The 24,818-nt window shown below is 37.7% G+C and overlaps 1 protein-coding gene across 1 annotated transcript in view; it reads left to right on the top strand.

The window, feature by feature from the left end:
- The first annotated feature begins 23,999 nt into the window (after nucleotides 1-23,999).
- kuz (zinc-dependent metalloprotease kuz) overlaps nucleotides 24,000-24,818 on the top strand; it is a 163,245-nt gene continuing 162,426 nt past the window's right edge. Inside the window, exon 1 of the mRNA XM_081748743.1 lies at nucleotides 24,000-24,182. Within this exon, the coding sequence (XP_081604869.1) occupies nucleotides 24,122-24,182 (61 nt within the window). The 5' untranslated portion in view covers nucleotides 24,000-24,121. The remainder of the gene's footprint in view (nucleotides 24,183-24,818) is intronic.

Genomic DNA, 24,818 nt, shown 5'->3' with positions numbered 1-24,818 from the left:
CGTATTCTTTTTTTTTTTTTTAATAACAGATTCCTTCGTGAACCCAGGCCCGGGCCAGAGGAACGCAAAAATTTGATATTTTTTAGAAAAATGTCCCGGTTTTACCCCATTTTCCCGTTTCTGGTGTATAATACGGACAAGCGAGCAGTACCGTTGGAACGTATGCTCTATCGTGAAAAAAAAAGTGGTATAAATCATGATCGTACGAGGAAGCAGTAGCTATTTGAGTGAAAGGGTCTGTGGTATATTTTGATAATGATTTATTTAACGTCCCAGAGTATGTCCGTTAGGCTAAAGGAAACGACGATTAAAGCAAGTGAATGATAATGGAATAATTGGTGGAATGAGAAAATGGGTGGAAACGGAGTATCCCGAGAAAGTACCATTTAGTATTACGTCTTTAACTAATTTTTCTTACGGGTTAGTTTGGTCTGATATTGAATAGTTTTAGGGGATGAGTCCAGTGATGTAATGCTAATTTTTTAAGTTGGTAGACGCTCCACCCCTTATTTCACACACACACACACACACACACACACACATATATATATATATATATATATATATATATATATATATATATATATATATATATATATATATATATATATATATATATATATATATATATATATATATATACACACTGGGTGTCCCAAAAGAAGTAGGTATACAGCCCCGTACTGATCAACTCATTGCTTTTTATATCATTTCTTATTGTTATCCATCAGCTAGACAGTTTCTTTATTATTTCTTTTTAATGTCTTTTTACCTATATCTTGAACTCGGAAAAGCCGAAGGAAATAAACTTACAAGCCAGCATGTTATACTTGCTCAATGGAGGGGTGTATACCTACTTTTGGGTCACGCTATTTTATATACCGGTATATATATATATATATATATATATATATATATATATATATATATATATATATATATATAAATGGTTTTCTCTGAAATTCACCATACCGCTTCTTCTAACACTATTAATCATTACGCTATTAATGCTCAAAGTTCAATTTTCTACATTTTCCCACGCTCATAATTCAGGAAGGACGCCACTTTCGATGTATTAAACATTTTTTTGTTTGTTTTTGTGTTTACTTTCAACCCCCAAGCGCTGTAATAGGAATTATGAAACACCATTAGAGAAAACCGTTTTCGAAACATACCACATTCAAGATGGTCGGGATGTTTCACAAGATTTTATTAAACCTTGACCCATCAATCCATGATTATTTATGAGACCTTCATTTAATTTGTGATTTTTTTTTTTAATTCCGCAAACCCTTGAACTTGGTATTTCCTGACAATACGGGTGTGGTACCTACTAAACAGGCCCTGGCCAATATCTTCCCAAATCCTTTACATTATTATTGTTGTTAAATATCCATTATAAAAATGGTTATTGGTGATCGTTAAATAAATAATATAAAGTACATTGAATAAAATAGAATAAATATGCATTATGAAAAAAAGGAAAAATAGATCAAGACAAAAATGCTCTTCTCCTAAAAGTGTTTCTTAAAAGAAACAAAAGTTATAAAATAAAAAGTGAGAGCTTTTCCACTTTTTAAATTCAAAAGTGAATTTTTAATTATTTTTTGTAAAAATTAAATCCGAAGAAGCAAGTAAGAAAACCCGCAAGTCTAGCTCTTCTACACTACTTGACAAAGTGCTAATGAATAATTTATTTGTCACGTAACATTCCAGCCAGCCGATCAATTACAGTCAAATGCAATGCACAGGGTAAAGTTGAGCAGGACCCGTTATCTGTATAAGAAGCAGTGCACGAAAGGAGTGTATTCAGTAGAAAGCACATGCAGTAAGGTGTTTGACGTAAATAGCGCCGTAAGTGGTGGAACTCAGTTCTATGAAATTCACTATAGTGGGGCAATAATTAAGTGCAAAATGGCTTCAAGACAGCATATAAGTGTGTACGATCGTGGACAATCAGCTGGACGGCTGAGTTGAGTTGAGTTGATTTTAGTTTAGCGTCCCGTTCAGCAGCCAGGCTATATGAGACGTGGACCTACTGATTAACGTGGAATCCGAACCACATGAGCTCCCGCCGGGAATTGAACCCGGGTCTCCCACGCCATGCTGGACGGCTGAAGTTGGCCAAAATGTCACTACTGTGGTGATAGCAATGGGAGTGTCAGAAAGTGTCATCTCGCGGTTGAAAAAGGGTGCCGAAAGTAGAATTGCAATGCGAAAGCATGCCGGTGATTGTCGAAGGAAGATCTCACCTCAAGATGATCGATATGTATCCCTAGTCGTGAAAAGGAACGGAGAGTGCACTCCATGTCAGATAGCTGCAGATCTTGCAACCGATACTGGTACACATGCATCTGCCAAAACCATTTTTTGGCACTTTGGTTTGTATGCAGGGAAGCCTGTTAAATGTATCCTACTTCAACCACGCCATCGTCACGAACGATTACAGTGGTGTCAGGAATAAGTTGGTTAGGATCAGCAACAGTGGTCCAGAGTGATGTTCTCTGACAAATCCCGTTTCACTGTGACAAGCGATTCTGGCCACAAGTAACTGGAAGAGAGCGGAAAACGTACGTTATGCACAACAGAATGTCCATGAACGTGATCGCTAAGGCCAAGGTGTGATGGTGTGGGCAGGCATTATTCACAATGGCAGAACCCTGCTTCACACCTTTGAGCGAGGTGGCCTGATATCGCAGCGGTATTGCAGAGATTCTCCTGAATCATATTCGTCGTTTTCTGAAGTGTGGTAGGTTCAGACTTACCGTTTACGGCCGATAGTGCGCGCCCACACAAGACTGCTGAGGTATGGGACTAGTGATGAGCGCAAGAGTCTTGATCTTGCAGTTTTTGCAAGAGTCTTGCATGCAAGACTAAGACCAAGACCAGGAATCTTGATGCAAGACCAAAACCAAGACCAAGGTTTGCAAGAACAAGACCAAGACCAAGACCATACCTGCAAGACCAAGACCAAGACCAAGACGCTTGCGCAAGAGTCTTGCACAAGTACCGGTTCTACTTTAATTATTTTATAGAGTGTAAAAAGGGGGAAAGTCATTACATCTTTCACTTGAAGTTCTTGGCTTCAGTAAAAATGCCGCTGGAGTGAATGTGTTCCCAGTAGTTTATGCAATCCGTGTGAGTCAATCTGTCCCTGTAGCATATAGCTACAGTATGTCGTTTTGTAAATTGGTTGTTCTCGTTTTCTGTAGATATTGCTCTTTTTCAAACTACACAGGTGTCATCTTGCGCCATGTGAGCTTTCTCGGTAGACAAACACTGTGTGCGTGGATTTTCTCGGCCCTTTCCCGTTTCCTCCTACTTTCTTCATTTCACCGTTTCAGTCATTTCTCATCAGCACCGTCTCCCTTAGCCTTGGTGCATAATCGTGGGACGTTAAACTAGATACTTCATTTCATTTCAAAGCATATTAGTGGTGTTCTTCCAAAACTAAAAACAAATGAGTATTGAACATCGGTAATACCGTACACCATAGGGTCGACTACATAGGTATGGCCTTGGCTCCGAGACTCAAGCATTCGTTGGAACTTTTTAACGCGTCCTCATAAAATTAATATCGAAATAACATTTTCATGACATTGACGAAAACTTAGTACATGTGATCGCAAGTTTGATTTCATGGACGGATGCTTGTACGTTGAATAATTGTTTATTAATAGAACTTTTAGCCTCCTCAGGTATACAGCCCATTAAGAATTGAGTGATATAGTATACTACAATGAATCTATATTATAAAATTGAAAGTGACTATTTTTGTGACTATACTAAGATCTATTCCAGGCAACCTGATAGGAAACTCCCCTTCCTCCCACCACTCTCCAGTACGGAGGGGAAATCAAGCCGTTGACCTTCACAGGGAGGGAAGCTTTTCTAATAAACAAAATCGTGTACACACTAAATTCGTACGTCAATTCGCTCGCACCTGATGGTGAGAAAGCACTGACTGCTGTTTTTACCTGTCAACCCCGAATAACAAACAATTACTGTTTTCAATTGTTGTCTTTAAGAAAAGTATTTTTTACTATTTATGTATTAAAGTTTTGGCTTTAGTCCTATTTATTAAATTGCATTTCTAGAAATAAGAACTAATTCGTTATAAAGTTAATTTCCATCATTGTTTCACTTAAGAATCGGGAGAAAAAGCAAACCAATCCTGTCGACATTGTCTTTATTTACAATTTCAAGAAAGGTAATCTTCTGGCTGTCTGAGTATCGAGTGCGCAGACTATCGACCTGTGCAAATATTGTATGAATTTAGCGTGTGTGGTAACCATATTATATATAGTGTCGTGTGAAATTAGTGCATATTAAATTGTATTCTGTATCCATTATGTTTTGTATAGTTTATATTATCTGAAACAAATTTTAGTGCATATTAAATTGTAAATAATTGCGTATTTAGTGCTTTGTGAAGCGACAATTCATGATGCTTGCAGTAGTTCTGTGATAAAACATGAGCCCGGGACAGCGTTACGAAGTGGTGAGAAGCGTTGCATTTTGAATATCTTCCATGCTTTAAGAGAACAACACCCTAATTTAATTGTTGAAGAATTCGCCGACATGACTGGGAAACAGGCAAGTGTAGGAAAGGCAACTGTTTATAGAAGTAGGCGGGAGGCTAAATTTAATGAAAATAAATTAAGAAGTCTCAAAAATACGCGTACAAGTATTTCCCCTCTCGGAAAACTATGATGACTTCATGAAATCGGCAATTCGATCAAAGGTACATCAGGTCTTTTCCCGTAATAAATTGCCAACATTAAATAAAATTCTGATAGCTATAAATACCGATGATGAACTGCCCTGCTTTTCTCACCCAACTCTCCATAGACTGTTGAAAATAATGAAATTCAAGTATGTATAGCACCCATTAATTGCATTGACCTCCAGACAAGAGTTCTGTGAGAACTAAAAACTTTTGTTGGGGCCGTGGTGGCTCCGTTGTAGAGCGTTCACCTCTGGGGCATAAGGCCCTGGTTCGATCCCAGCTCGTGCTTAGTGGGCTTTGTGGTGGACAAGCACTGTTTTTGCAGATTTTCTCGGAGTTCTCCTGTTTTCTCCTACTTTTTTCTTTGCACTGTTTCATTCATTCTCGTCATCACAGTCTCCTTTAGCCTACCCGGCATAACTGCGATACGTAAAACTCAAAGATTTAATTTCATTTCCAAACATCTGTTACTCTCCCTCCCCCTCAACGGTCGTCAGGACTGTTGACAACTCCGTTTTTATTAAAATAGTCAAGTAACAATTCAAAAGTCAATTTCCTCTATTATCAATTGGCTTAACTCAAGGCCAACGAAAGGGCCGGGTGAGGATTGCAACCACACAAGGCGCCAAATTTTAGGGGATTTTAGGGGCGTCAAATTCACTATGATGGTTAAGCTCCAATATTATAATTTTGCTTGAAACGACAGACTCAGACATGGGCCTGTTCAAATTACATAGCATCTGCAGTTACTACTTCGTGTCAGGCTTCAATCAATCTGGTATTTTTTTTCTAAGTCCACCATAACAAATTTTCCCCCTTAATAAACTCAGAAGACTCCAATGTTGATGAATCTTGTATGTATGATGCTTTACCGTAAATTTATCGCCGCGTATTAATAAACAACAAACAAAAAAATATACTTTGCCACCATCACATCAGGTGTACGTACGAAGAGAAAAACGTAGGAAAATGATTTCATTGAAAAATAATTAATAGAAACCAGGGCATTTGCCTGAGTTGAGGCGCCCGGGGCGAGACGCATTTATTCACTATTATCAGTGTGTATACATATGGTTATTTTTCTTCTGGTTCTTTTTAATGTAAGAACACATGTATATAAGAGAGGAAACAAGAAGTGTTTATTATTATTATTATTATTATTATTATTATTATTATTATTATTATTATTATTATTTCAGTTTCTATTGTTATTATCTTAACGCACTGATAATTTACCCATACATACGTATTGTACTTGGTTTCCGATTTTATATTATGAAATTCATGTATCAAAGCAGTAAATACCAATTCAATTACCAACCCTGACATCCCTTGCCATTCCAACATTATGTCATAACCCCGACTGCCAAAAAAGAAGGAAAATAAACAATACAACTGTTCAATAAAATTTCCATTAAAATGACAAATGTGCTACTTACTCACTAATGCAGGTAAATGTCATTAAGTGTTTTAAAATACTCAATGTTATTATGAAAGTTGTAATTTATTATTTAGGCCTAGACATATTTAAATACACTCTATACCTCCGTGTGCGGGGGCTGATGGTGGAAGACGGAACACCAACATTCACCTGTACTTGAGCGTGGTGGGGGAAAAAACTTCTTCTTTTTCCTATCCTTTTATGTGAAACAGACAATAATCTCTTGGACCACCCGACCGATCTCGATCAAATTTTCAACATAGATAAGGTTTGGGCCTGGGAGTGTTTTCATCATTTCACTTTCACGGTAAAACTTAGGGGACGGGAGAAGGGGGGAGTTATAAAATAATAAATAAAATTTAATAACCCTTGAACCAAACGACCTATCTCGATATTTTTTTTAACATAGGTGAGTTTCGAGCCTGGAATGTTATCCGTCAATACACTTTGACGGAGCAACGTAGGGGAGGAGGGGGAGATGTATAAAAATCAATATGAACAAATATAAAAGTTACTAAATTTGTGACTTAATAACTCTTGAACCGATCTCAATCAAATTTTTAACATGCATGAGGTTCGGTCCTGGAAAGTTTTTTACAGTTTGTTTCATTTTGATTGTAGAATGTAGGGGAGGAGGATGTGAGGGGGATATATATGAAAGGCCCGACCGATCTTGATCAAATGTTCAACATAGATGAAGTTGAAGCCTGGAGCGATTTTTTATAATTTTACTGCAACGTAGGGGATGGGAAGGAGGGATATATATATATATATATATATATATATATATATATATATATATATATATATATATATATATATATATATATATATATATATATATATATAAGTGACTGTCATTGTGACTTCATCACTCTTGATCCAGCCGATCGATCTCAATAAAATTTTCAACATAGATGAGGTTGTGGTTTTTATCAAATCACGTTGACGATAGAACGTAGGGGAATGAAATCTATAGTTTTGGGGGACGCTGAGCTAAACAGTGACAAGTCCGATGCTGTTTAAATTCAAATTGAGCCCCGTAGCTTAGTGGAGGGAAGGAAAGAGATATGAAAATGATCGAAAATCACTAATATTAGTGTCGAATCCATAGTTTTCGAGGTCGCTGAGTTGAATACTGACCTCCCGATATCGTTTACGATCAAATTCAGCCTCGTAACTTGGGGGAGAGGGAGATACATAATAATGATAAAAATGATCAAATATTATTGTCGAATCCATAGTTTTCGGCGTCGCTAAGGTGAACAGTGATACTTCCTATCCCGTTTAAATGCCAATTCAGCACCGCAACTTGGAGGAAGAAGGAGTTATATAAAAATTATCGAAAATGACCATTATCAATGTCGAACTCATGGTTATCGAGGTCATTGGGATGAACAATGACACTTCCGATGCCGTGTCTCGCAACATAGGGGAGGAGGAGATATATAAGTTTATTGAAAATGACCGATATTAGTGCCGAATCCATAGTTTTCGGCGTGTCTGAGACGAACAGTGACACTTCTGATGCCGTTTAAATCCAAATTCAGCCCCGCAACTTGGGGAGAGGAGGGGAGAGAAATATAAAAATAATCGAAAATGATCGATATCAGAGAGCGCTTTACTAATAGTAAAAGGTGACTGACTAACGAAATATATTACTTTTTTTTTTAAAGTTTAACTCACGAAGTGGATAATTGATGCTAGTAATTCATATTCACTAGGGATGCGCACGAGTCGAGTCGAGTCGAGATTTAAGCCTGTCTCGACTCGACTCGGGAAAATGTTGTCTCAACTCGTGTCTCGACTCGAAAATATGTTGCTGTCTCGACTCGTGTCTCGACCCGACAGTCTCTGTCTCGACTCGACTCGAATTCGAGTCGAGACGTCTCGAAATTCGAGTCGAGACAAAATATACGAGTTAAAATATACACACACATCACCCAGACCATTATGACTACCTACCTAATTGTTAGTATGTCCACATTTTGGCACGAATAACAACGGCAACGCGTCTTGGCATGGTCGCAATGTTCCTCGGTGGGTCGCTGGAGAGAGTTGGCACCACATATGCACACACAGGTCATCTAATTCCCGTAAATTCCGGGGAGGGGGTGATGCGCCCTCAGGTCACGTTCAATCACATCCGAGATGTGATCGATTGGGTTCAGATCCGGAGAGTTTGGGGGCCAGCACATCACTTGGAACTCGCTCCTGTGTTCCTCGAACCACTCCATCACACTCCTGGCCTTGTGACATGGTGCATTATCTTGTCGAAAAATGCCACTACCGATGAGAAATATGGCCGTCATGAAGGGATGTACGTAGTCTGCAAGCAGCGTTCGACGCCTCAGCCGTCATGGTGCCTTGCTCGAGCTCCAATAGACACATGGGTGCTCACCTGAATATTCCCCAGATAATAATTAAGCCACAGCCAGTTTGTCTCCGCCCCCCCCCCCCCAGTACAGATGTCAAGGAGCTGTTCCCTTGGAACACGACGGATTCGCACCCTCACATCGTCATGATGAAGATGATATCGGGATTCATCAGATAATGCAACGCTCTGCCATTGTGCCAAGCTCTAGTGGCGATGGTAACGTGTTCATTTCAGTTGTAGTTGCCGATGTCGTGGTGTTAACATTCGCCATCGTTAGGAGTATTCGGTGCACTGTGTGTTCAGACTAGTGTTGTGATGGTCTGTGAAAAAAAAAAAAACAGAAATTTTGGTTTAAAAAACAGTCTTTTTTACGGTTTTCCCGAGCTGGGGAAAAAACGGAAAATTTGGGTATTATCAGAATCATCATTTTTGTTAATATGTTAAATCAAACATATTTCATAGAGATATCTTCATTGTTCTATGTAAAATTCCTGAAATTTTGAAACCATTAGAAAAAAATCATTTGTTCGGAAATATTGGCAAAAACAGGAAAATATAGTTTAAAAACTATTTGTTGGCCTGATGCTAGTAATCTTACTTGCTGTAACATGTCTGCAACATATACAGTGGGGAGTCGAAAATTCGAACTAATTGGGACCACAGGTAGTTCGGATTTTCGAAAATGACCAAGAAAATGCCATTTATGCTTACATATACTGTACGGTATGTTCTTCTATCGATACAGTGGTTATTCAGTACATACAGTAATTACAATACCGTACGTAAGGCTACTTACATTTAATGTTTCTGAAGAACCTGCTTGTACTCTAAATAACACTGTTCTTGTAAGTCACACTTAAAACTTATAGGCCTAAGAAAAAAAATAAATACATGACGAACAATTACATATAAATGAACTTTTGTAAAAACACTGACTTCACATAACGTCGATGGACACGCTATTATTTGTTTCTCGCTAGCGTTAAGACAAAATGTAAAAAGCTTCTAGGGACCGCGTTCGGATTTTTGACGTTAGGATTACCGACGTCCTACTATGTATACAATGTATTTCGCTAACGGAAAAATACTTAAAGCAACAGGTTTTAATTCTACTTTACACACATATACCGCACAAGTGAGTAAATTTGAGCAGCGAGAAATATATTAAGTGAAACTTCCGTTAGTTATTATTACAGACTAGCAGAATATCCGTTCTTCGCACGGGGAGAATACGTTTCATTTTGGACGCAAAGGGCACCAAAACTGTCACCAATGAAGTTGTGGAGCTCCAAAACTATGAATTTGACATTAATACCGATAATTTTCAATTATCTTTACATGTCACCATCCCCCTTAGAGTACTAATGGGGCTGAATTTGTGGATTTAAACGGCATCTTCTGTTCATCTCAGCGAGTATGGATTCGAGGCCATTTTCGATCATGTATATATATATATATATATACAGAGGCGGATCCAAGGGGGCTATCGCCCCCCTCTCTTCACACTCAAGTATACACTGCATAAAATGGGCTTCAATCCTGCTTTACACTGGATAAAACTGCAAACTATGGTTTAGCCCCTCCCTTGATCATATCCTGGATCCGCCACTATACTGTATATAATGCTCAAAAAAATTAGGGTTTCAGCTGAAACATCACACAAGACCTTAAGATAGTGTATGAATAAGCTTGTGTTTGACTCATATATATCATACAAGAAGGAATGCTTTAAGATACAATAGAAAAATGGGGCACGGAAAACCTTGTTCACATGGCTCAGACGGTTATGTGTGTACCTCTCGAACTGCTCACAAACAGGCAAGGCAACAACACTGATTGTTCCTTAATATGTCATATGATCACTTCGAATAGCCAACAGAGCCTCGCACCTGCGTGGAATGGATTCAATCAGATTATCGATGAGTTCTTGGGGAATGTTGTGCCACTCATCCAGAAGAGCGACTTCCAGCTCTGGAATGGTTGTTGGATTTACTGGCCTAGCGGCAATTCGTCTGCCATGCATATCCCAGACATGCTCAATTGGAATGAGATCCGGAGAGCATGCTGGCCACTTCATCCGAGCGATACCCTCAGCATCCAGCATCTCATCCACTAACCGAGCTCTGTGAGGACGAGTATTGTCATCCATGAAAAGGAACGAATCACCAATGGCTCCAGCATAAGGAAGAACAAGAGGACGGCTTTGTCCTTGTCTTCTTCGAACACTTCAAGTTGTTTGAAATCGATTCCACAATCGGGAAATCACACTATGTGCCACTCCTATGGCATGTGACACCTCCCGCTGTAACTGACCAGCTTCCAACCTGCCGACAGCTCGCCATGCCAACGATTCTGGCAAATCACGTTGTTGCGCAATTTCACTACGTAGATTTGTGACGAACTAACCACAATGAGAACAAAGATATCCTGGAGCTGGAATGTGTTGGCAGCGCCACTACAAAATGATATCCGTTAGCGCCACGTCACTGATCACGTGCACAAATGTTTCAAACGGGTCGTTTGCACGTTGGGCCTTCATGATTTTAATTTGAACTGGACAAGATACAGTGTTCTCACATTATTCGTAAGAAGTTTTACATGTGTTTTCATCTGATTCCTAATTTTTTTGATCAGTATATATATATATATATATATATATATATATATATATATATATATATATATATATATATATATATATATATATATATATATATATATACATTCTTCGCATGGAAGTCAAGGCCTGTGGAAGTATTACCCTCATTTCCGCGACCGCGAAAACTATGGATCTGAGACTAAATCGATCATTTTGGATTACTTTTACATGTCTCGGTATATCCCTTCCCCCTCGCTGATTCTCGGCCCGCATACAATGGTATCTGAATTTGCAAATCCGATGCAACGACATTGCGCAAATTTTTCTAAAGATTAGATCGTTGATAATCTAAGTAATTTATGTCTTATTAACGAGGAGCAGAAAGTGCTGAAATTGCGCAAATTTCCGCCGCGACGTTGCCAACAACAGGATTTAAGGAATTGTGTGAAATTTTGCATCGAAATGAAATGTATAAAGCTATTCCTTTATGAGATATATTTTATTGCATTCTAATATTTACAAAGCAACATACTTATTTACAGAAAATTTCATTTTACAGTTTGAATGCTTGAAATTTAAATCCTACAGCTTTTAAAAATGTCATACGTGCCTTCTCATAGTTTCTCTGCGAATTCCTGAACTCAGCATACTTCCTCATGACAAACTCGCTCCTTTTGACTTCTGCTGGTCTTTGGGCCTTTGAAATTCCTTTTAATATGGACGTTATTTTCACGTATGTATTCACTATTTCACTGGCAAAAATGTTATATCTTCCATCACCTTTTAACAAAGTATAGGTCCAATTGACTGACATAAATACTAATGCAGGCTTACTTATTCACTTACGAAAGTATAGGACAAATTGCCTGGCATAAATATTAAAATAGGGACTAGACACATATTTTAACAAAATATAGACCCAACTGACTGACATGGATATTAATGTAACTTTCCATTACTTAACAAAGTATAGAAGCAACTGAATGGCATAAATATTAATATAGGTTACATCACTTAACAAAATATAGGTCCAACTTCCCGACATTAATACTAATAGTGTGTTACATCTTTTAACAAAGTATATATGGATCCTATTGACTAGCATAAATACTAATATAGGCTTACAGAACTTACTAAAATATAGGTCAAGCTGACTACTGAAAATACTAATGTAGGCTTTGCATAACTTAGCAAGCTATAGGCTTATATACATGCAAAAATTATGTACTACATTAACTTACCTCCAATTTGAGCCTTTTTTTCCTTGGCGAAAGAAACGATACTTAAAGCCTCCCATTAATACACAAGGTACACCTTTTTCTGTTTTCGTCAATGTAAACTCCATTCTGAAAGTTTCACTTATGTTTCTCCAGTTTATTGCTTCCTGTTTATATTACCCTCCTCACTAAAACTTGCGATTAATTCTCGATCCTGATTGGCTCGTTGTGATTCTCGTTCCTCATTGGCTTGTTCTATTATTGGTTTATTATATCCGCAATTCGTTCGGGGTTTTAACAGAACCTGAGGAGGTCTGACATACAGTTGCTGGTGACATTTGGGAGAGTGCACAACGGAGAAGAATAAGCTTTGCAGAGAAGAATTGCTGAGATGCATTGCTTTCCTGAAGAAGGTGTTCCAACCACAACCAACATAGATAACATCAGAGATGCATTAAAACAGCAAAACGTACAGTTCACGAACCTCATTCGTGTCCAAACAAAGGAGGGACCAGCACCCATCTTGAGAATGTTTTCAACATTTGCTCTGGCCATATACGTTGAACACGCTTTGCCGACAGTCGGCTAACGGAAACGCTTTGTTATCTCTCTGGGAGTGAAGCAAATACACAGTAATTAAAGAACTGAGGCCCTTTTCAGGCCCACAAACCAATTTCAGGTCCAAAACCTTTCTAATGTACACTGTCCGGTAAATATCTTCAGGATAAAACAGTTGAGAATGCTCTAAGAGCATTGCCAGAACGAACTTTAAAAGAATGGAGAGATCTAGCGGGAAGGATAGCTGTAATTGTTCCTAGATGTAAAGGTAAATCTTTTTATCCGCACCCTCTTCTCTTTCTCGCAAAAATTAACAAAATATCATCTCTTTATGACTTATAGTTCTCGAGATATGACTGCTTAAACAACACCCTCTTATAATGAGATGATTATAAGAGGGTGTTGGCTTAAATATCTAGAAATTCGAACTTTTTTAGTCAGTATCACGGGAACGGTAAGTCATAGAGAGATGATATCAGTGTTAATCCCTAATAGAACATTAAACATTTTCGTACTGATATTAATTGATGGCCAGTTGCACAGTGGCCACCGGTTACTATTTGCTACCAAAATATTTACCACCCTTTTAGATATTGACCAACACCAATATGACCTCTCTATGACTTACGGTTCCTCAAATAATGCTCCTTAAATCTCTGGAAATCGGCCATTTTTGGCCAATATCATGGGAACGGTAATTCATAGAGAGACGATATTGGTCTTAATCAATACCTAAGAGGATGGTAAACACTTTGGTAGCAATATTAATTGGTGGCCATTGGCCAAACCAGAACTCTTTAAGTTCGTTGAAAACCGCGGCGAGACACAACATTCGACATGCTGCTTTAGAATTCTAACTGCATGTAGGAGGTACACGTAGATATAAGTTGCTGCATCACTCAAGGGGGCGAGCTTTCTTGCCAAGGGGCCCTATTTATCTCTAATACACTGACCACTCATTCTTGTAACAATTTATACGATAATACCTAGGTAATATATAACAAATGTTTCTCACAGCACCTAAGAACAACTAAGACGCAAATGCAAATCTAAGTATCATTTATAGAAAGGTGAAAGGATAGTTATTAAGATATGTGGTAGACACACCTGAAATATGTATACAAGTGCTTGTTTCTGATTGGCCAAAACTGGAAGATATAGACAAATCTTTATTTCTGATTGGTCGAACGTCTGTTCACGATATTTCAAGAGAACTTCTAGAAATATTTATATATATTGTTTATTTTATATATGTTTGTTTTCCTTACAGTATTTCAAAACTATTTGCTTTCAATAACTATATTCTTACAGTTTTAATCTTACAGTTAGATATGATACGGAAAATGAATGACTGGGACACATTCCCCAGTCACCCTCTCTAACGACGCCATTGCACACATATAATATAGATGACTGAAAATGCTATTGTTATCCATTACTTTGTATTTTTTTTTTTTTTGTTAAAACGACTTGCATTTTGGTGACTGTTTTTATTAGTCGATATACTTATGGTAATGATGGCAACGTTGCACAAGATTTTTTTCGCAATTTCCAATTTTGTTGCCTGCTCATTAAGGCTTTATCTGTGTCAACAGATAAGCGTGGGAAAATTTGCGCAATGTCGGTGCACCCTGCAAATCATCGCTAATGGAAGTGTCACCATTGTTCTCAGTGATCACGAAAACTATGGATTTGACACTAATATCGGTCATTTTGTATTACTTTTACATGTTTCGGTATCCGCACCCCCCGCTGACTCCCGGCCCGCTTACAATGGTAGCTGAATTTGCAAGTGATCACTAATGAAAGTGTCACCATTCATCTCAGCGACCGCGAAAACTATGGATTTGACACTAATATCGGTCATTTTGTATTACTTTTACATGTTTCGGTATCCGCACCCCCCCCCCCCCCGCTGATTCTCGGCCCGCATACAATGGTATCTGAATTTGCAAATCATCGCTAATGGAAGTGTCACCATTGTTCTCAGTGATCACGAAAACTATGGATTTGACACTATTATCGGTCATTGTGGATTACTTTTATATGTCTCGATATCTCAACTCCCCCTTCCCGTTGACCCCCGACCCGGTGCCGCATAGCATGAATTTGGAAGATAATGCGATCGGAGTTTCACCATTGATTTCAGAGACCGCGAAAACTATGAATTCAACACTAATATCTGCAGTAGCGTGCCGTGACTTTTCTCACAGGGGACTAGATTCGAAGAGAATGTGTGCTGTAGAGTGGAGATCCTGAGTAGTATTGTTGACACCAAAAAACACAATTTATATGTTTCTGTAAACGCTTCTTCTACCAAGCCTCTTTCTATCAAGAAATGGATAATTTCAGTCACAGTTTTATTTGAAAAATCGAAGAGTCTGTAAACCTATATTAATTCACTCCGCAAATTGTTAAAATTAAAAAAAAAAAAAAAACTCCCGTAAATTGATTTAAGGATCAAAAACAAGCAATCAGGAAATCGAGATTTCAAGCACTGAAAATTCTTTAAATCTAACAGCTCAAGAAATTGTAACTCACTGAGATCTTGAAATCACAGTATCAATAATGTCATTGAAGATACGCACATATTTAATTTCTGAATCTGTTCAGTCATCTACTTTACGTCTTTTATTAGAAGGTTCCCGTTGTCATCCAATTCTACTTTTCTATAAGTCTTCAAAATCGATTCTTGCATTTCTAGGTTGGGATACCATCTTTTGTACTTTCTGGATGCAATATTTCACATCCAAGGTTTTGCTTTAAAGAATGTTGAATAGTATATCCGTGCGGAGAAATGCAAAATCGAAATCCTTCAATGATAACTCTCACATTTTTTCTTTTTTTCTTTTTTGTAGTCATGAAAGCTTCGGTGTTGCAATTATCTGAATCTTCTACAATGTTCTCAGAATACTGTAAGAGTTCTATTTGATTTTCATTTACTGCATTCACAATTTTGGAATTGTAATTTCATCTTATAGTGGCAACCATTGGAAATCGCTTAGTTACTTCTGATTCAGCAAGCGCGTTACAGCGTTTCGATGAATATGAAAAGAAATTTGGAATGCCACTTATTCTAAAATATATTTTACATTCCTCGATGTGATTAACAGACTGTGGAACAACGAGATTGAGTCTGTGATGATAGCAGTGTATGGTGAGTGCACTCAAACACCTTTTCACAAAAGATTGTAAACCGTTCAAATGTCCAGAAAATGTGGCAGCTCCATCCATAGCCTAGTGCTACAAGCTTTTGCTTACAATTAAAATGAGAGAGAATTTGGAAAGCATGCTCACTTAGAGCAGTCGCAGTGCAATCACTGCTTTTTTTAGTAGTAACATCTGCAAAACAAATAAATCTTTCACGAATTGCCATCTTTCACGTACCGATTGAATGTTGAAAGATCTTTGCAATGTCCGTAGTTTTGTCTAACATTATTGCTGTAAGAAGTGTATTGTTTATTTCTGACTTAATTTTATCCAGAATTACTCACCAACACATTTAATAATATAATTCTGAATTCTGTTTGACGTTCCTTTAAACACTCCCATGCTGTGAAGATGACAAGTCAACATGGGCGCCCGAACGAGAGGGCAGGGTGGGGCCCGGACCTTCCTCTGGCTCACGAAAATGTATACGTAATATAGCAAACCACGTATATTAAATACCAGAAATACCAGATGCAACATAGCAACCATGGAGATGGGCCCCTCCCTAGAAGATTTTCTTCAGGCGCCCCTGCAAGTCCATTTAGTGTTGTACTTAGAAAGTAACTGAATTACTTCAATATAATTTCCCTAATTGACAGAATCTTCCTGTTTGTTATATCTCTTGTTTAGCCATAAAACAAGAGGAATAAATCAATCGGTTCATTGGTTCTCGGTTTGAATCAACTTCTGCATTGCTTGCTCAATTAAAAATCAATTCTGGTTTCCTGAAAATTTTCAATTTAGTTATTGTGGACAGGTGTGAATAACATTTTTCTTGGCGGAACTTGGGTTTGTGAAAATTGTTCATGTCACAAAAGCCATCATTATTCCACACGTTCTTTTCTATGTGGAACAGAATACAAGGCCGGCAATACAGTTTGTTTCTTGTCTTACATGCAGTTAGCTATTTTGAAGAAGCAAAATAATCCGTATTGATATTATGTATATAATCTTTCATTTTAGTCTAAATGGAAATGCTTGGAGTTGTTCTACCACTGCTTATTATTTGTTGCATTTCTTGAAAATTAAGGAATCCAATGGTCCAGAATACAATATTCAAACAGCCGATCCCCACCCCTACTGTCCCCTATACCAATTGAAGTAATATCACTGCTTGCGCCATCGCTTTGCTGCAAGGGACTCGGTTTCTCAAACGAGTCCCCTTCCATACTTTATTCTTTGAGTCATTTTCAAAATATATTGATAATCTAAAAAGTTCACACTTCACTAGATTTCTTAAAGTATCAACATTAATACTGTAAATTTAATAGCGTTAAAACTATTAACTGTAAAAAGCAAACGAGCATTAAATTCGCTTACGGCAGAACGCCCGTGCTTAGACCTTAGACAACATAATATGAGGACTAGCTGACTGGACCCTGTTCCCTTCCCCGAGAAAAGCCGATTAAAACCCGAGCGTTTCCGATCTCCACTTCGCTATCGTACCCAGCACACGGGCGCTGACTATAATTGTGTCAGAACAATTGAAATAGTGTTATTTTACAAAAATAGAGAAATGTTTTCGTTTTGTTTGCTATATATTTGTCACAAATACTTTAATTAAAATTCCAGGGGACTAGCCTAGTCCCCTAGTCCCCTTGACGGCACGCCGCTGATATCTGTTATTTTCTACTACTTTTACATGTCCCGGTAAACAACCCCTGAGACCCCCCTGGTTCGAATTTTGACAAAATCGTTTAACTCTGGTCTGGAGCCTGGACCAAGGTATTCGTGACTAAAATTTGATAACTCTCGGTCAATTTGTCTGGTTCCCAAGCCGGTTCCGGTAAACGCCTCCCCCTGAGACTCCCCTGGTTCGAAATTTGAAAACAATTATTCGTCTTGATCTCGGGCCTAGGCCAAGGTACCCCTGACAAAAATTTGGTAACTCTCGGTCCACTCGTCTGGTCCCCAGGCCGCATACAGACAGACAAACACATAAACAAACTGTTTATTTTATTTATATTAGACTAGATAGATTCTTGCAAATTATACCAGATTTTCATATTATCTTTCCGAACTAATTTTAAAGACCCGCTCCTACTTATCTGTATATGTATACAGTATATCTATATTTATATCTATATATGTATATAACAAACGCAGAAATTACCCCATAAATAACGCTCCTGGAGGACCCCTTTCTCAAAAAAAAATAGCTGGGGAAACACTTGTACAAACTTCAGTTTTCGTACCGGACGATTACCGAGACATGGTGAACAACAACAACAACAACAACAACAAAAAAAACTCCTTTTGCGATCGAATTAAAAAAAATAGTTCTCCTCAGGTTAGTATTCACTGATAATATTTTTATAAAATTTAAATTTGATGGGTAAATCAGTGGACTTTGAATACATCCACATCGTATCCACTGAGTTGCGAAATTGTGTATCTTCAGACATGGACGGCCGAAGAAAATTTCCTAGGGGGGCATCTTCAATGTTTGCTATATTAGTCTGGCATTTAATGTGCATGGTTTGTTATATTACGTATACATTTTCGTGAGCCAGGGAGGTTCATTCTTATCAAACACGGAGATTATGAAGGAGCAGATCTATTGTACAAAATATAATAAAAACATCTCTTTTGGATTTCTATCATCTCGCAGTCCAACCCCGAGACGGAAACATAAGAGATAGGCTTTTTGTATTTAAACAAGATAACGTGTCTAGCGAATGCTTTACAATGTGAAGTTTATATTAGTGAAAATTAAACGAATATAATTTTACAACTTAATATACATATTACTAAATGTTTAGCTCCCCGTTTCTATGTTGTTAGCGATGCGCCTTTCTCGAACGAGGTTTGATTCATGGTAGGAGCTCATGTGTTTCAAATCCGACATTAAACTGTACGTTCACGTCTTGTAGAGCTTTGCTCCTAAAAACGACGCTAAACTATAATCTAATTTAATATCACTAAATATTAAAAAATAATGACTTACCAATGTGACGTAAATTTGGCAGTCATCAAATCCATTCTATACTTTCACTTAATCCAGTGGATATTAATATAACAATTACAAGACACACGCGCATATAAATACTCAGAAACAAGCACATACACACGTACACATACACAAATATGAACACTTCAAATCTATTTACATGTGTTGGACTGCACTGCATCAAGCATCTTCTCATGTATCTGCATTTTCTGATTCATCCACAGATTTGTTATTTGTACACATCAACCATTTTAGCATTTTCGGGAAGGTTCAGGGTTCGTTCTTCATTTAAAGAGTCGGTTCTCTGTATTGGAAACAGAATGAGGGGAGGGAGGGGGAATTTATGAGTGGATAACATTTTAAGAAATACAGTATATACAAAACATGCCGCTTCCGACGCAGCACTAAAGCATTTCCTTTAGCGGTGTACTACTAGTGATACCCTGATGATAATACCCCCTCCCCTCTCAAGTTGTAAAGTGAGAAGGGACAGAAACATTTCAGACACTCAGGGTTCAGTTGACAATAATAAAACTATGGGTAAGTAAACATCTTGTGCAGAGTCACGTTTTGCTTATTTTTGAACATTTCTGTGAAATCAACAATACAACAGCGGAAATACTAACTGGTTTTATTACTCCAACCATCACTAAGGGATAATTCCCAACGGTCAGTGAGCCATCTAAATTTTCGTTCTTTTTCTGTTTTCGTTCTCTTTCTCTTTTTCTGTCCTCGTTCTTATTCTCCACATCTTTAATGAAGTAGGGGGCGCTCAACCCCTCGACATTTTGACGTCTTTTCCTCCTCGAACACCTGACAAGTCCTGCAGTTTCCGAAATTCTCGTGCCGAGTGTTTCTGAGCGAGTACTTACTTCAAAATAATATTAAAAATTGTAGAAAGATTTTCGAGACATTCGAGTCGAGTCGAGATTTTTACCAGCTGTCTCGATTCGACTCGAATTTTACAAAGAGTGTCTCGACTCGAATTCGAGTCGAGTCGAGTCGAGATTCGAGACATGTCTCGACTCGAACGCATCCCTAATATTCACCAATGAGACTTCAAATAACTTGGAGTTTGATGCCGTTATTTTGTATTTCTAATACAGGTCGAAAGTATTCATAGGGTCTATAAATTGAGTTTAAACAAGACATAGATAATTGAGTCATTTTCAGTTTTCACTCAAATTATTTTAAAATATTAAGAGTTAAATAATATTAAGAGTTAATATTATTATGATTATTTTAATTTTCTCTCTCTTTGTTTTGGTCAGTGTTGCTAAACATGTCATCATCATCATCATAACTATTCTGCCATTATCGGCACGTTACTTGCTGCTACTGAGAAGATTGTATGTTCGGTGCTCCTCAGCTAGTCTCTTCGTCTTGCCGTAGCAATTTTCTGTTTTAATACCTTCCTTCAACTTTAGTCTCCTTCACTCCCTCCCTCTCTTTCCTTCCGCAATACCCTTTAGCACGTCCGTCATAATACAGTTCCTCCTCAGCCAATATCCTAACCAGTTTCTCTTTCTCCTCTTAACAATATCTAAAATTCTTCTTTTTGTCCGCTACTGCTAATACGTATTTCTAAAACCTTCTCATTCGTTTTACGTTCAACACAGTTAATTCTCTTCTTTTTTTCTCCATGCCCACATTTCGAATGCCTGCAATTTTTTAAATCGATTTTGCGTAATGTCAATTTTATGCCTCATAGAGTACATATTGGAATCAGTAAAACAAAATCTCAATATTTAATTGGAAGTTTGATTAATACAAGGATTAGCTAATCTGTCAATTTTATGCCTCATAGAGTACATATTGGAATCAGTAAAACAAAATCTCGGATTAGCTAATCGTGGTTAAAAAGAAAAATCTGATGCCTTTAGAGTGTAAAAATAATTTCGCAATTCATGGTATTTCAATAATATGTGTCGTCTTGATTTTCTTTCATGCGTCTCAGGGGTAGCCTCCCCAGTTTGGGAACCAGTGGAGTGTTGGATCTGTTAAAAAATATAAAAAGGTTACGAAACGTTGTGATTTATCTTATAAGTAGTGAAGTGTGGACATCCATTAAAAAGTAAAGGTCATCACCCATGTTGTACACTATCATCATATTACACAAAGGTAAACTATATTACATTTAGAAACATACATTGTATTTACGTTTACTATTGGCGCATTGTAGAATTTATTATCCCTTATATCCAGACTAAAATTTACCTATGAAAAGCTTGAGATTTCTTAAATGCAAGACTTGCAAGACTCTTGCATGCAAGACCAAGACTGGGTGTGCAAGACCAAGACCAAGACCGAGGATTCCAGTGCAAGACCAAGACCAAGACTGTATGTTCAAGACAAAGACCAAGACCACCCCGGTCTTGGTCAAGGTCTTGCATTTGCTCATCACTATATGGGACACACGAACATGAATATATTACATGTATGCAATGGCCTACTTGCTCTCCGGACCTTAATCCTTCTGAGCATGCCTGGGATGTTCTTGACAGACGTGGTTCGCAACGAACTTCCCCTCCCCGAATCATACAAGAACTGACAAGCGCCTTGCGAGAGGAAAGGGACAATATTCCAGAAGGACTCCTCACTAGTTTAATGGACAGCACGAATAACAGGTGCAAAATGTGCATTGGTTCCGAAGAGGTCACAGGTCTTACTGAGGTACTCATATCTGTGTCCTTCTGGCAAAAAGAATCATTTTGCGTGGGTGTCTAGACATGCTCCGAAGAGCATTTTTTTCGTTTTCTTCTTTTTCCATGTGGCGCAATCTGTACCATTTTCCATTAGAATAATTCCACGTTGTTTCTCTACTGCATATGTACTGTGTTTCATCTCTTTCCCCAATGTCTGAGTTATTCCGAAAAATGCCACTGTTCCTTAGCATTTGTCAAGCAGTGTAGTTAGATTACAATTTACATGATCAGACATTTTCTCAGATATTGAAAGATGTTTCATCACTGCTTATTAAATTATTAAACCTTGAGCAAAGTATCAGAAAAAAGGGATTTTAAAAGGGCGTTGCCCGAACTTGTAGCTGATGTACTATTCCAGCATTCACTTAATCTGTCAAAGAAGAGCTTGGAAAAAACAGTGAGCATGGCTGGTTATAGATTTTTTAAAAATAGAATTAGTCGAACAGCTGTTTCCAGCAAAATTTAAATCCAGGGCCGTTCATACATATGTAAATTCCAATAAAATAAAAATAATAAATCGGTCAAGAAGGTGTGAAAGCCTTTGCAGATCAGCTATCCTAAGAGAAGTTTTTCTTCACTCCCAACTTTCGTTTGCAGTAATTTTTGCTGCTTTAATCTCTTTTCTGTATATCTTTTAAATGAATGTTGTCCAGAAAAGATTAAGAGGTATACCACCTACGGAAATAAACATTCACAAACTGTTCCTAATTGGTACACGCCAAATCCTAGATCTCAGCGGGATAGACTAATCACATTGTATAATATTGCTAATATAACAGGGTTATCTAGAGATAAAGATCTAGAGATAAATATAGAATCAAAGTATTGATAAAAACTTGTGGAAAGCTTCGGAAACATTGGCACATTCAGAAAATAAATTTTCCCAATTAAGATTCCCTAATGTATATCTCAGATTTTGTATGTTAAGTTCACCTAACAATCTGAATCGTTTAGTTACTGGATAGGTAGCGTTCACATGTGACATCACAGGGAACAATAGCCATACACCATGGTCAGATAACAAAGGTTATACAGTACTACATTAGTCATTGCTATGTCAAAATAGAACAACTTCAATGTCACCACATGCATATAGGCCCTACACATCACCCTCCTTGCTCCTCACCTAACCACTCAATTCTATCTCTCACTAATCTTTAGAAACATAAGAACTAAGAGTTTCCAAGAGAAACATTTGGAAACAGCTTGGCAGAGGTCAGCTTTCAGAAGGTAGGGACAGCGCATGTGACATCTTGAGCTTCAGAATTGAGTTGACTTTGGGTTTAACATCCCTTGCAGCAGCGAGGCTATATGAGACGGGACCTACTGATTAACATGGAATCCCAACTACGTGCGCTCCCACCGGGAGTTGAACCCGGGTCTCCCATGCTAAAGACTACAGCTTCAGAGTGCTGTTTTCCATCATAGAAGGGATTCTCGTAAAACTTGATTCCCATACCCCCAAAACACAAACATTTTAAAAGAATTCAGACATCATTCGGGGCAACAGCCTGATAACCAGCTGTTTAGTGAGATTTTTTTTTTTTTTTTTTTGAAATACAACACATGAAAAGCAGTTGTTGTTTGTTCCAATGAAATGAGTACACTATGGATCGAATGTAGCGTATACCCGCGTACTTCCTAAATTTTAGGTGGCTATACGATGGTTCCCAAAAATTAGAGGTGGGTATATGCCGTATACCCGCGTATACTCTCCATTACATCCCTGGACGAGTCTCAAATAAACTCGTAAGTCGTCGAAATATCAGGACCATCGTAAAATAAATAAATACAGTATATGTCGTTTAGGGGCTTTCAAACCACGCATTCGGAGCATGTATCTTGCCCCTCCGTTGGTTTCGGCCTTGAACAGCACGCTCATTATGTTTCTGTTTCATACTGCTTTACATCTTTGAAACATTTCCAGTACAGTACTATAGTTGGCTACTTGTAAGCTTTGTGAAATTATAACACGTGAAGAAAAGCAATATGGAATCGCTATCTCTAATGACAAGTAGGCACAAAAATAGTCATAATTCAAATAAGATAAGCAATTAGTTCCATCTTTCTATTTGTACAAATAACAATAATAAGAAACATCAAAGGCTCCGTTACGACTAGGCAAAAACCAGGGTAAACATTACGAGACGTGGTTTGTACCGTTTTGCAATTTGACGTAGGGATTTTCGTGAAAACTTTTGATGACGCATGCGCATTTGATTATTTGGAAGACAAAGCTTAATGTCAGGAGGAAGTGGACAGCTGTAGTGATAGTACATGGCTTGAATTTAAATGTGATTTAAACATATTTCATGAACTTATTGTGGCATAGACCATGTTAAGTGAAAATTTGTACATTCTATTTATATTTTTAATTGTTCCTTATATAGAAAGTGGTAAGTGTGAGTTAAAATTGTGTGTGTTTTGTGTACCAGCAGTGCGGTGAGTAGCCTTTCTACAAGTGCTTTGGCCTTTTGACAAATATCCTATTCCAAATAAGCAAAGATTAGCAGTTATTCCTCTTTTCGTGCAGTGAATGAAATGTGCAAGTGATGAGAGTGTTTAAAGTAATATGAATACCACTTTCGTTCACGTTGAAGTGTGTTTTAAGTAGCGATTTCATTGGAAGAATATTTGTAAACATTATACAGTAGTTTATTTACCTTTATTTTCTTTAAATTTAGTTAGCTAAGGAACAGGTAGGTCCATATTATGAGTTTTCATGGTAAGGATCAGGTTTTATTAATAACATTGATCTAGGTACATATAATCCTTGATATTGCGTAATTCTGAATGAAAGATGTTACAAATGTCTCCGTGGGCGAAGGAGATCCTCGGAATCCCTTGTACCAAACATGATGAAACTTGCCATTGTATTTTATCCTAATTTTTTTTTCTAATCCGGGTAGGGTAATGCAGATGGGTGTGAAATTGGGCGTTACAGCAATGGTGCATGTAGTTACTCAGTATAAATGATTACACAAGGGTGGCAAAACATAGTTACATTACTACAGGCAAGCAAATTATGATCT

The sequence above is a fragment of the Thermobia domestica genome, chromosome 2, assembly GCF_964235325.1.
Source record: "Thermobia domestica chromosome 2, izTheDome1.hap1.1, whole genome shotgun sequence".
NCBI classification, from domain to species: Eukaryota; Metazoa; Arthropoda; class Insecta; order Zygentoma; family Lepismatidae; genus Thermobia; species Thermobia domestica.
Note: the sequence above shows the minus strand (reverse complement) of the source record. Positions and strands in the feature narration are given on the sequence as shown.